This window comes from Oncorhynchus kisutch, linkage group LG5, assembly GCF_002021735.2.
Source record: "Oncorhynchus kisutch isolate 150728-3 linkage group LG5, Okis_V2, whole genome shotgun sequence".
NCBI lineage: Eukaryota > Metazoa > Chordata > Actinopteri > Salmoniformes > Salmonidae > Oncorhynchus > Oncorhynchus kisutch.
This window is the reverse complement of record NC_034178.2, coordinates 28,248,406-28,262,380: the sequence shown is the minus strand read 5'-3', so window position 1 is coordinate 28,262,380 and position 13,975 is coordinate 28,248,406. Positions and strand designations below refer to the sequence as shown.

The following is a 13,975-nucleotide window of genomic DNA, read 5'->3' as shown; positions in this document are numbered from 1 at the left end:
ATTAATACATTTCTTAATTCCATTCTTTTACTTTTAGATTTGTGTGTATTGTTGTGAATTGTTAGAAACTGCTGCACTGTTGGAGCTAGGAACACAAGCATTTTGCCACAACTGCAATAACATCTGTTTAAATATGTGTATGTGACCAATACATTTAATTAGATTTTTAAGCCCAGACTTTAGTGTGTATCCCACTGTTAGATGTCTCCTGTAGGGTCAGTACTGCAGTTGGTGTGGGCTGGAGTGGAGACACATGACAAGGAGGAGGGGAAAACATTTCAGGGGCACGGCTCTAATCTTCAAACAACCAATAAGAGGCTGGCTGGCTGGACTGACCTCACCAGTTCGCACTCTAGTGCCTTGGCCGGCCCAGCTGTTTGATCTGGCCACTGAATGAACCAAACTTTTGTCCACTTCCCTTCCACTTCACAGACTAGCCCTTATGCTGACTCTGAAGTATTAATTATAGTTTGGGACTGTCTCTCTGACTTTCTGGACCAGAAAGAGGTCTCTGCTTCTTCCACAGATCCACTTAGGATATAGTATAGTATGCAGTCTGTCCTGCGCTGAAGTGCCTCGGTGAGAGCTCCCCATCTCAGCCTGCAGAGCTCATCTGGATTTAGAAAGATCTGCTGGCAAGGTAAGACGCATCCCATACATCCATCTGCATTAGCTCTGAGATGTCGATTTGTCGACATGGGAAAAGAAAGGGGCATCTCACTTATACGTTTGATGTGACACATACAGTATGTCAGGTTGTTATGTGAGTGACGGGTGCGAGAAAAAAACATGGCAATTTCTTTCATTCTTCATGCCCTGAAAAGCATTGACAGATGGTCATGATCACGACGGCTCACTTTGGGGTCGTTATAGTATTGAGGAGGATGTTTGAGGCATGGATGCAATGGAAATCAATGGGGATCGCCTACTACAAAACCATAGGCCAGGACCTGAACTCTCCAACTCATTCCTACCAAGCCTTCAACCTAAATCCCACTGCTTGAATCGTAGGCTTTAGAAGAGCATACTGAAATAACCTAATATTGGTCCAGCAACCCAACTTTTGTCCTGATCTGATCCACATTAGTTTCTGTTAGTCACACATCCATTTGGGGGGCCATGTTCGCTTAAAGTCCTGGGGCTTCTGATCCCCGGGCTTCTGCGCCTCTCTGAAGTAACAAGATGTCTGCTAGGGATTGAACCTTGTATAAGATAAGACATAGACCTTGTTGTGGCACAGCTAATACCCTGTAGCGCCGAGCACATGTGCCGCTGGCACGTTTGAAGCAGCATATTCCATCTCAAGTGGCACTGTCAGGCCTCCCACTTTGGCTGCTTATTACAGAACTTAAGCCAATGAGGGGGCCATTCTCCATTCCCCCTGTTCCCCTGACTCATATTTCATCCTCCATGCATGCTGTCTGCACATGGTAAACCTAGAAAGCAGGATCAAATAGAGTTTTCAACTCAAGATTCTGCACGGTTTTCAGTCTTCTTGAGTGGAGGAAATTGCCGCCCTTGTTTATTTCATTATTCATAACCTTGATGGGTTTATAAATCGTTAATATACGTTATTGTCTTTGTCCTGATTTTCTCCTCCATTCATGAATTTAAACAGAATATTATTACACGGTGTTGTTCGTGTGGGACTCAATGAACTCCCTGACCCCATGCACAGAATGTACAAAATGTACACGGCGTGTGTGCCCTGTGCTCTAGCACAAACATGTAAGGATCGAGAGACTGCCTGTTGAAAGTGTAAAGACTATTTTCAGATAGAGACATGTCTTTTTTGCTGACCTTTGTTCCCAGGGCAGGAAGTGACGGCTGTAAGAGGACACCCCGTACATTGCATTCTCACACCTATTAAACAGTGCAGTCCACTCCTGATAAGTGCACTTTGGATATGTACAAACTCCTGTGCAATATAACTGCATGGCCTGGTTTAGTTGAAGTTAATAGGGAAACACCATCTTACTTTTCCTTTCTCTCTCTACAGCCGCTAACAAAGGAACGTTGTAAACCAGCATGGCACTGTGAATGACTTTAAGAGACTCCAATGGCAGCCTTTTCAGTTGAACGCATTCAGTTGTACAACCTTAACATTCCCTATATCTAAGGTAAAATTCTCACTATGCAAATTGTAAATAAATAAATAAACAGACAGCTCTTTGATTGATATTATCAACGGCTGCTCTCCTTTTTGTTTACCTGGAAATTCCTGTTACACTGTCCAACATGCAATATGTCGTAGCCGACATTAACAGGTTTTCTGTATAAGACGTAGTCCCACCCTGAAAAAAATGTTTGTGTTCAAACGAGACACTCAGAGGCTGCCGTACATAAAGCCCACTGTCGGTCATTGACTCGTTATATTACCTTTGCATCAAAGCTCTGTCTGGACAGTGTTAGGAGGAAATAATGGGCTTTTGAAAAACAAAACAAAAAACGCCCAACTTTCCTCCAGACTTCAGCATTCAATCAGTGCAATTCTATCACCCTCCCAGCTCAACTCTCAGCTTGGCGTCACAGTTTCTCAAAACTCTGGTCCATGCCGAGGCACCGCTGCACCCTACACCAAACTGCTAATCCCATGTTGTTTTTACCACCACAAAGGGCCATCACTTTGTTTAGATCAAGAGTCCTCTCCGCCGAACATGCAGAAGCTCTAAATCATCACCCTCTTTATGAAAGCCTTGGCTTTGGAGGGAGCTAAATATAACACATGTTCACGGTTTGATCCATTTGCACTGCGGATGGGCTCCCCAGTGTAAACAATACAATAAGCCATGTGACTCTGGAGATAGGCCTGTATTCAGCAGCTCAGAAGTGAGGAGTCGTGGGAGTATAATGGACGGCTGGAATTACAGGAGGTGTAAAAAAGCAGCTCCAGAAATGCCACCCACACAGTCAATATTGGGCTTTTTAGGATGCGTCTTTTTGGCAAATCAAATTCATCCATTTACTTGTGAAATCCCGGAGGATGAAGTTATGGATTCTGCGTTTCATACACTGGTAAGAAATAATCATGCAAATGGCCTAAAGTTGAAACTATCGAAAGTTGGCAACCAGCAGGTAAACCAATAACAAAGCGTACTCCCCAAACCCTGTTTTGGTAAGAAGCCGAGGGGTGGGGCTGGAGAAATGTCACCTCTATCAAATTCATAGACGGAACTATGGATGCAAGGACTGACCATCCATGATTTCAAAATGATAGTTTTAACGATGTTTTGAGGCTTCTTACCAAAATGTAAACAAACAGGCAGTGGAGCCTGTTAATTTAGATTGACTTTGTTTACAAACGTTGAAGTAAAACAAGCTTATATTTCTGGCTCTGACGGGGTACGGCAGTTGAACTAAGCTCATGAAGCGTTTATGCATTAATAAGCGACTGCTGATTGCCCGCTGCTGATTGTCAACATTTAAATGATCAAGCCATTGATGTTAACAGGACATTTTCATGCGTGCCTTACCCCTCTCGCTGTTTGATATTTAGTTATTGTTGCAATAACATTGATTCACTGAAGCAAATTACCATGACACACCTGTGATATCTACCAAAGATAGCCGCAGGAAGTAGGGGTGCACTGGGCCTATATTAGTATTAAAAAAAGGTTGTTGTATAATTAAGAACAGTATCTTTCAGGATTCAATAGTTGTAATTGTAAGAGTTGTTACCCAGTCCTATTCCCTGTGATTGTCATTCTAATGGAATCCAGAAGGAACAAGTCCCTGTCCTCAAACATGTACATCAAAAAGGTGCAAAGTCACGGGCAACAACCACTTTTTGTGCAGTATTAGTTTACCATCCTTACAAACCACTTAATGTAAATGTACACTACTGAATTGTATATAGATTGGTCATCTAGGTTTGTACCTGTAGACTTTTCATAACCATGAAGAAAAACACAATACAGTAATTGAGACATCAAGTGGTTTGTAATGCTGTGAGGTGAGGATGTGGCTCACTTGGTAGAGCATTCTGCTTGCAATGCTATGGTTATGGGTTCAATTCCCATGGGGCACCACAAAAAAAGTATGAAAATGTAAGCACTCACTATGGTAAGTTGCTCTGAATAAAAGCATCTATGGAAAAGAAATGAATAGACTGTTTCAGTTAGACCAAGCAAGAATGTTTTATATTCCACAACTATTATCAGATTAACTGTTTTGTACAGATAATTACTCACGTTACAAATGCTGGTAAACACTCAAATACATTTCGTTTTTTAATTTTTTTATCACAAAAGTAGTGGACTGTGCCTTTACTATTCCTGAATTAGTGGACCGATATAGATGTCATCAGCACGGCAAAAAACAAATTGCCACGTGTTTAATGAACTTTTCTATTATTTCTCTATTTTCTTTCTCTCTGCATTGTTGAGAAGGGCCCGTAAGTAAGCATTTCACTGTTAATCTGCACCTGATCTTTCCGAGGCATGTGACAAATGAAGTTATATTTGAATTGATCTGACCTTAACAGTAAAGAACAAGTCTTCCTTGAACATACATATTTACTTTTGTGATTAATGTTCATGTTCACTTCGTGAAACATTGTTTAATAACATAGTTTGATTCATAAAAAATAAATAATAAAACATACAGTTCTAGCTTTGTTTAAATGATGACATGTTTCTGAAAACTTTATTCATCTTTCTCCAACAGGTGCCCATCCTGTGCAGAGGAGCTTGGTGAGCAGCAGCCATGCCGCCTGCCACTGGAGGACCCCAGGGGTACACCCCTCCAGAGGGGGGCTGGGGCTGGGCGGTGGTGGTGGGAGCCTTCATCTCCATCGGCTTCTCCTTTGCCTTTCCCAAGTCCATCACTGTCTTCTTCAAGGAGATCGAGGTCATCTTCGACTGCTCCAGCAGCCAGGTATCCTGGATCTCCTCCATCATGCTGGCAGTCATGTACGCTGGAGGTGAGCTGGAAGATGCAATAGTACACCACTCCCAGAAATGTACATGTTAATTAAAAACGTTTTGGATATACAGTAATAACACAATAACGTTTTTTTCCCCACACAAATTAAATTCTAACATGTTAAATGTGTACTCCAGCCATCTTTGCTTTCACAAACGCCTGAAAAGCAAGAATGGGGTGCATTTTCTTTGTTCCTAAATACATTACACATTTTACATGCCATGGAACATATTAGAATTGCAAACGGAATGTGTTAATTTCCCAGTAGGAAGAGCTAGTGTGATGAGATAGTGTGTGGCAGAAGTGAGCTGTAAGATGCACAGCCAGAGTGAGTAGTGGAGCATTGTGTAACAGACCTGGGTTCAAAGGGTATTTGCTTTCTTTCCAATACATTGAGCTTTTGATTGAGCCTTGGCAGGGAACGGACCAAGCGACCATTTAATTGGTTCCATTGGGCCAGGCGTAACTCAATCAAGCAGAGCTAAAATATTTTATAGAAAACAAATGCTACTTCAACCCAGGCCTGTTGTTGGCAGCGTGTAACCGCTGCCTGAGAGCACATTAGCTACATTGATATTGTCATCAGTAATAACAGCTGCTGAACACCCCAATAGTGTCCTACTAAAGCTTGGTCATCCCATGAAGGGAATGGTGATGATCATTTTTAAGTGCTACTGACACCTTTTAGCTACTGTAGCTCATTAAGCATGTGTCCCAAATCGTGTCGCACCATATCTTCCTACAAGCTCTCAAGATGACGTTTGAGACTTTGGAAACTTCAACTTGGCTTTCTTTTAGATATTTAATTTGATGCAAAAAAATGTGAATGATAGATACGACAACAACTTAGAAAATGTCTGCCATCGTCCTTCATGCTCTGACTGCTCCTTGTAACATGAATGTAATCTGGAAGCCTATGTTAGGCCTCCGTATTCTCTGTATACCTGTCAGTGCGAATGCGACTGAAAAATACACTCTACCTTTTGCTCAGTAGACCATTCATGCACCTTCTTTTCTTCAGTCACACAGAGCTCCCATAGTTTCCCACCCATTGACTATGTGGCGTGAGGTCACTGGGCATCACATCAAGATGAAGTGTATTGTCCAAAACGAGACGGCGAGGCCTGAATCAAACCACTATCTTTGAAATTAAACGAAATGGGAATGCTTTTACTCTTCAGAAGCATCGTCTTTAACAGTGCAACGGTAGCTGTCTCCTGATTCTCTGTGGATGTGGTTCCTCTCTTTCCAGTGTGCTTGTTAATGCTCTGATCATGTCAATGTTGTCCCAGGTGACATCTGAGGCTGAGGAGTTGAAATGGCCAACATGAAAGTCAGGCAGACCACTGTGAGTGTGTCGGTTGGTCTGGCTTCCTGTACCAGCGGGGACTGGGGTGAATCAAATGCTGGGTGATGTTAAACAGGTCTGCCCCGTGAACCGGTGATACGCCTCTTTTCATCTGCATGACATTCAACACACACACACAGAACAGCAATCAGAGGGACTCTCCTTCTCATGCTCCTTTGTCCCTCAAGACGAGGTCTGGCGTCAGATAACAAAGCGTTGTCGGCATTGTCTGTTTTCTCTCGCGGTGGGGAGATAAACTGGCGTGGTGTTGTCTCATAAAAGTTACTAAACATTGTTATTAACTGCACAAATTGCCAGCATTTTCAGTCGGCTTAGTAGTAGTGCCTGTTTAGAATGACGTGTAAGATAAATAACTGTACGAGTAATTACCAAAACACTGAACTCATGAGAGGATTAGTGCCGGTATGTTTCACGTGTAGTAGTACAAACTACATACACAGTATAGTAGGTCAAGCTTCAGTAATAGCAGCACTTTATGAATTCTTGAATGGTTTCGGAACCATAATCCTAATTTAGTATATAAGCGACCGGCATCATGTGTGTAAGTATAGTCCACTCAGACAGATAAGCAGTCATTAACCTACTGAAGTACAAAGCTGTCGTGACTGGCCCCCACCAGATCAGTGAATCACTGCTATTTATTGTTCAGCAGTACATTCCTTCAAAAGATAACACCTAGCTCAGGCACACATTCAGGAGCTGCATGGGTGAAAGCCAGGTCACCGGGTCATGCAGTAAGATTGTCTCAGATGGTTCCCAGTAGATTCCAGTTCTCCCTCTCTGAGCTCTGAGTAGGTTGCCTGTTAGCTAGGTTCTGGACACATCACTGCCTGTGCATGATGAGGAACACATTACTGTGTGGGCTTACCTCTAACTCCTGTGCAGGACCAGAATACACAGGCCCTGTCAAACTCAGACCCTAATTATGTCTACGACCCAGTCCTGGCAAGCCTTAAAGTGGGGGTGATGTCCAACGGTACACGGCACACAATGTGTTCTTCTAGATTGTAGTTCAATGAGTCAATGAGTCATTGAATCAATTGTCTTTAGAAAAACTTTTTTTTTACAGTGGTCTTGAAGTACTTAACAGTAACCTGCCTAGACTCCCAAAGACCAAGCAACGGCAATCCATACATGTAACATTTTTGATAGGTAGGCGTTCTTGCACAACAGAAAATGGCTTGTGTTGCTTGCCTTATTTAACTGTAAGTCGCCATAACAATTTATTGAATAGTATTTGTGTGTCATCCATGAATGCTATGAAAAAAAGATTGTTGTCCCCTCTTGAATTTCTTACCTATCCTTCTCATAATGTCTGACATGGTCAGGTTTGGTCATAGCCTACCTCCTCAGACTTTCTCACCCCCCCCCCTCACCAGCTCATCTTTGAAAAGGGCGGGGACAGGCTCTTTGTTGGAGTTTAGCCTTGCCTGCATTAGAATTTAAGAAGCCTTTGTCGTGTTCCGAGCTGGCAAATGAGTCTGGACAACCTCTAAATAAAAACCGTCACATTCTATTTAGGTTCCTTCAGTGGTGCCGAGATTTGGCAGGGAGGCTGAAGCATCTTCCACGTCGATCTTCGCTCCCATTTAGGCCCTGTTGTTGTAAGCCAGACAGAGGGTGGGCATGCAGACAGAGAGTAGGCATATGTTCACATAGTGTAGTGAGCGAGCTGTGGTTAGGCTCAGTTATTAATCCGTAGTTACCTTGAATTGGTGTTGCCAAAACCTCAGATTCAGCCACACCTTAATGGAATGAATATGTTGCAGTCTAAGACAATAACAAAATGATGATATTGTGAACAGCCTCCAATGTTTCCAGTAGGGAAGATAATAGGGCATGTACTGTAGTAGTAGACTGTGGGGTGAACCTGAGGCCATCATTGATTAGAAAAATGTGGAGTATGTTTATCAAGTCACATCAATAGACAATGAACTGTATATTCAGACATTGGTGGTACAATGGGTGGGACAAAGTAATTTCCCTTTCAACGTATTGTTACCATCTTTCAAAATGAAGGGATAGTATTTACTATTACATGGGACTTATGGTAGGATACCCATAGGGAATGAGTCTGCCTAAAGGAGTCACCGTGTTTCAGTGCGGCTGGTGGCTAGCTGATGTCGGCTAGGCGAACCGAAAGGTGTGCTTGCATACTCCCTTAAAAGACCTTTGCTTGAAAAAAATGAAGAAATCGGCAAGAGTACTGTTTCTCCATTTTGAGACGCGATAGCCAGTCCTCAAAATAGTCACAATTAATTGAAAATAACACAAGTAATCTGTCACGCATTTTTACGTTTTTTTGCCAAGGAGACCTTAGTTGCGCAATTGTACATCTAATTAAGATGTAGGTAGAGCATAGCTCTTGCAACATCAGGGTTGTTGGTTTGATTCCCACTTGGGAACAGTACGAAAAAGTACGATAAATGTATGCACTCATTAGTACAACTGTAAGTCACTCTGGAAAGAGCGTCTGCTAAATGACTAACATGATGTTTGATGCAGAATTTTTTATGAAAACTAGTTGTCTCTCGTTGAATAACAACGATTTTATTGAAGAATCCCTAACGTTGACCAGTCACAGACGAAGGGGTGTAGACTCCCGAACTTCGAATGGCCTTGAGAAAAAATGTTGTATTCCCAAACAGCCAACAAAACCCTTACCAAAGTCCAAAACGAACGAAAACATCACCAAATGTCGTCATAATGTATGCACAAACTGTTTTGTCTGGGAAGCATGTGGACGCATTAAGTGTAGCCTACTCTGCTGTTTTTATGTTGTGCTAAGTATGCTGCTTGGAGACAGTGGACATAAAATACAATGTACTTTATGGTTTCAGTCCTAATTGTATCCTGTATTCAAGTACTTTCAACTTTTTTTGTATCTATACAAAATCTCTCTCTTACACACACACACACACACACACACATCATCCTGCACACACACGATCACCCACAGAGCAGAATGAAGCAGGATTTTACAGTAGCCTTGTTCTGAAGGGCTCTTTAGAGACGTCTTCTTTTGTCATTCTCAGCACCTACGTTAGGAGTACACAAGCCGCAGCGACACCTCACAATTTCATTGTGATTGTCTTGTTTTGTGTGAGATTGCATTGCGAACAGTCGCTAGACCAGAGAAATTGCTGCAGTGCTGCAGTGAGAGAAATCATTGCACAAGTTGTGTTGATTCTCTGGCTGTGTCAGTGTTTCTCAGAACTGTGGCTTTGGGGAACTCTAGTGGTCAAATATAACATCTCTCTCAAGTTATCTGGCTTTTCTTATTATACACTTTCCCTTTATCACGTTTTGAATAAAGAAAGGAATCTTCTCTATGAACATATTTAAAACCACGGGAATAAATAATAATAAAGAGAAAGGAATGCCATCCTATAAAGGTCATCAATGTGACCAAACATTAGTTGCCTAATGTGACTTTTCCCTACACGTGAACCATCTTGACTGTTTGGTATTGCATTTGTCATTTGTGACGTGTGTGTGTGTTGTGTTTGTCTCAGGTCCTATCAGCAGTATCCTGGTTAATAAGTATGGGAGTCGTCCAGTCATGATGTGTGGAGGATTACTGTCTGGGTGTGGACTGATATCTGCCTCCTTCTGTAACTCAGTGGAAGGACTGTACTTCTGTGTGGGAGTGGTCGGAGGTCAGTGATCTAAAGTAACTAAGTCAAAAATAATTTGAAGTACAACTTAGGTAGATTTGTGGGGTATCTGTACTTTACTATTTATATTTTTTGACAACTACATTCCCAAAGACAATATGTACTTTTTACTCCCATACATTTTCCCTCACACCCCAAAATACAATATGGGTTCAACAATATGGTTCAATTCACACAATTATCAATATAATGCGTTGTCATCCCTACTGCTTCTGATCTGGCAGACTCAGTAAACATAAATATCTTTTTATGTCTGAGTGTTGGAGTGTGCCACTGGCTGTCCGTAAATAAAACAAAGAAAAAAAAGAAAGAAAAATGGTGCTTTCTAGTTTGCGTAACATAAGGAACTTGATGTACAAGCATTTCCTTTTACGTTTGACTTTTATGACAATTGAGTACTTTTTCCACCACATTTCCAAGTACATTTAAAACCAGATATTTGAGTCTTTTAGTCCTTGTTGTGTTTTGCTGGGTGACTTTTAGTTGAGTAATTTTCTACAGGATCGCCCCCCCCCCCCAGTTGAGCTAATATGGTTAGCATGAGATTGATACAAAACAAAAAATCCCAGGACATAGACATATCTGATATTGGCAGAAAGCTTACATTCTTGATAAATCTAACTGCACTGTCCAATTTACAGTAACTTTTCTTTGTATTATCTTTTACCAGATCTAATGTCTTATATTCTCCTACATTAATTTCACATTTCCACAAACTTCAATGTGTTTTCTTTCAAATGGTATCAAGAATATGCATGTCCTGAGCTACAGGCAGTTAGATTTGGGTATGTCATTTTAGGCGAAAATTGAAAAAAGGGTCAGATCCGAGGTTAAGTTATCTTTACTTTTACTTAAGTATGAGTATTGTTTCAACCTTTGTCAGAGGTAGGCCTCTTTCATTTATGATCACAATTTTGTTTTTTCTGTTAAGGACCTTTATCGCCCTCTAGGGAACTCTTTAGGAACTCTATCACCACTCTAGTATCCTGTGTCTAGACTAAAACCAATGGGAAATCACTAAACATAAATATGTTTTGAACTGTTATAAATGTATTTCAACAGGCTTGGGACTGGCATTCAATCTGAACCCAGCCCTTACTATGATTGGGAAGTACTTCTACCATAAGCGGCCCATCGCCAATGGAATCGCCATGGCAGGCAGCCCGGTGTTCCTGTCCACCCTGGCCCCTCTCAACAGTTGGTTATTTGACCAGTTTGGCTGGAGGGGCAGCTTCCTGATCCTGGGAGGCCTGCTGTTCAACTGCTGCGTGGCTGGCTCTCTCATGAGACCCATCAAAACCAAAACACAGTCTTCCTTGAAAAGTGAAGATGTTGCCAAAGAGAGTATGACATGTGGGCAGAAGTGCAACACTTTTATTGACCTCTCGCTGTTCAAACACCGGGGCTTTGTGCTCTACCTCATGGGTAACGTCATCATGTTCTTTGGTCTCTTCTCCCCACTGGTGTTCCTTAGTAACTTCGCCAAGAGCAGGGACATCCCCAAAGAGAAGGCAGCCTTCCTGCTGTCTGTTCTGGCCTTTGTGGACATGGTGGCCCGGCCCTCCATGGGCATTGTGGCCAATACCAAGTGGATACGACCCAGGGTGCAGTACTTCTTTGCCTGCTCTGTGCTATTGAATGGCGTGTGCCACATCCTGGCCCCCATCTCCGAGGACTACACAGGCTTTGTTATCTATGCCATTTTCTTTGGCTTTGCCTTCGGCTGGCTGAGTGCGGTGCTGTTTGAGACACTCATGGACCTGGTGGGAACCCAGCGCTTCTCCAGTGCAGTGGGACTGGTCACCATCGTGGAGTGTGGGCCTGTCTTGTTAGGACCCCCTTTGCTAGGTGAGTATGTGCACATGTATTTGTAGTTTAGTTAAGCACCTTGTTTCTATATAAAGACACACAATCATCTAACTGGTTAATTTTTATGAAAAGTAAAGTAAACTTATGATACAATTTAGAATTCATCTTTTGTTTTTCCATAGGTAAATTCAAAGACATTTACAACGACTACCAATACACCTACCAGAGCTGTGGGGTGATCCTCATTATTGCCAGTGTGTTCCTGTTCGTGGGGATGGGTATCAACTATCGGTTGTTGCACAAAGAGAAAAGGGAGGAGGAAAGGAAGGCTGATCTGGAGGAAAAAGAAGAAGAGTCCAACAAGGACAATGCTGCCAAAGAAGCCAGCAACGACAGGTTGAGAGCATTTGATGAGGCAAAAACTGCGGAAGACACAGTCTAACTCTCATTACCATGTGAATGTGTGAATTTGATGTCATCGCAATACAGTCAATTAAGATAATGTAGACATCAAATTCAGTCAGTTCAAGTCCTTGCCATCTAGCAGATTTCATGTAAAGATAATTCTCAGCCCCATTTCCTCTTCTGTCATTGAATAATGTATTATTAGTATAATATGACTGGAGCAAGATACACTTGTGTATGATATAGGCATGCAATCTCTACTGACATGTACTGCCGCCCTGCAAAAATATACTCTATGTTATCAATCTGGACTCCAGATGGTCCATTTATCAGTGTTGTGATATATTTTTTGAATATTATTAGATACAGGACATTTGTTTATACTGTGTTTGGAATTTCATAAATGCACTTTATATAACTGCAATTTATTATTCAGTGAAAAAATGGAACTGCTATAACTTTTAGAACCTTTAATAAATCACTATAACATTTTGTTCACACTATCATGTCAGGTTTCTTTCTCTCTGAAAGCATTTCTAGAAACCTGTTCTTAAAGTAACACTGTTAGTGAGTTACATGAATAGTCAGGTGTCATCTCTTGATGTGACATGTATTCCCAATTTTATTCAATACAACTTAACAACAATTATTTCCTGCCTGAAAAATTATTTCTACAATTCATGTCCAAAAGTATGTGGACATCTCATTCCAAAATCACGGGCATTAATATGAATTTGGTTCCCCCCTTTGCTGCCATAACAGCCTGCACTATTATGGGAAGGCTTTGCACTAGATGTTGGACCATTGCTGTGGGGACTTGCTTCCATTCAATCACAAGAGCATTAGTGAGATTGGACAATGCTGTTGGGAGACTAGGCCTGACTCGCAGTTGAGCATTCCAATTAATCCCAAATGTGTTCGATGCGGTTGAGGTCAGGGCTCTGTGCAGGACAGTCAAATTCTTCCATGCCGATGTCGGAAAAACTTTTCTGTATGGACCTCGCTTTGTGCACTGGGGCATTGTCATGCTGAAACAGGAAAGGGCCTTCCCCAAACTGTTGCCAGAAAGTTAGAAGCACAGAATCATCTAGAATGTCATTGTATGCTAAAGCGTTAAGATTTCCCTTAACTGTAACTAAGGGACCTAGCCCGAACCATGAAAAACAGCCCCAGACCATTATGCCTCCACCATCGAAATTTACAGTTGGCACGATGCTTTGGGGCAGGTAGCGTTCTCCTGGCATCCTCCAAACCCAGATTTGTCGGTCAGAGTGCCAGATGGTGAAGTGTGAATCATCACTCCAGAGAGCGCGTTTCCACTGCTCCAGAGTCAAATGGCAGTGAGCTTTACACCACTCCAGCCGACACTGTGTACCGCTGCTCAGCCATGGAAACCTATTTCATGACGCTCCCTTGACGAACAGTTCCTGTGCTGACGTTACTTCGAGGCAGTTTGGAACTCAGTAGTGAGTGTTGCAACCGAGGAGAGATTATTTTTATGGCCATTCTACTGCCAATGTTTGTCTATGGAGATTGCATAGCTGTGTGCTCGATTTTATACAGCTGTCAGCAACGGTGTGGCTGAAATAGCCGAATTCACAAATTTAAATTTAAAGGTGTGTTCACATACTTTGTATATATAGTGTATGTTCAAGAGATGAATGATAGAGGGTGCTGTGTTGAAGACACCGTGCCGCCATCTTGGCACTCACCCACCGTTGTAAAAAAATATTTTGGAAACTATAGAAATGCATGTATTAATGTCTACATAACTTTTTGCCTCCTTAATGCA

At 42.0% G+C, this 13,975-nt stretch overlaps 1 protein-coding gene across 1 annotated transcript; it reads left to right on the top strand.

Annotated features, from left to right (window-relative positions):
- Positions 1-356: 356 nt before the first annotated feature.
- On the top strand, positions 357-12,832 carry LOC109890846 (monocarboxylate transporter 1-like). Its single transcript, XM_020482914.1, has 5 exons — positions 357-640; positions 4,666-4,921; positions 9,808-9,951; positions 11,032-11,817; positions 11,961-12,832. The coding sequence occupies exons 2-5, from the start codon at positions 4,705-4,707 to the stop codon at positions 12,218-12,220; spliced, it is 1,407 nt and encodes a 468-aa protein (XP_020338503.1). The 5' UTR covers positions 357-640; positions 4,666-4,704; the 3' UTR covers positions 12,221-12,832.
- Positions 12,833-13,975: the final 1,143 nt, after the last annotated feature.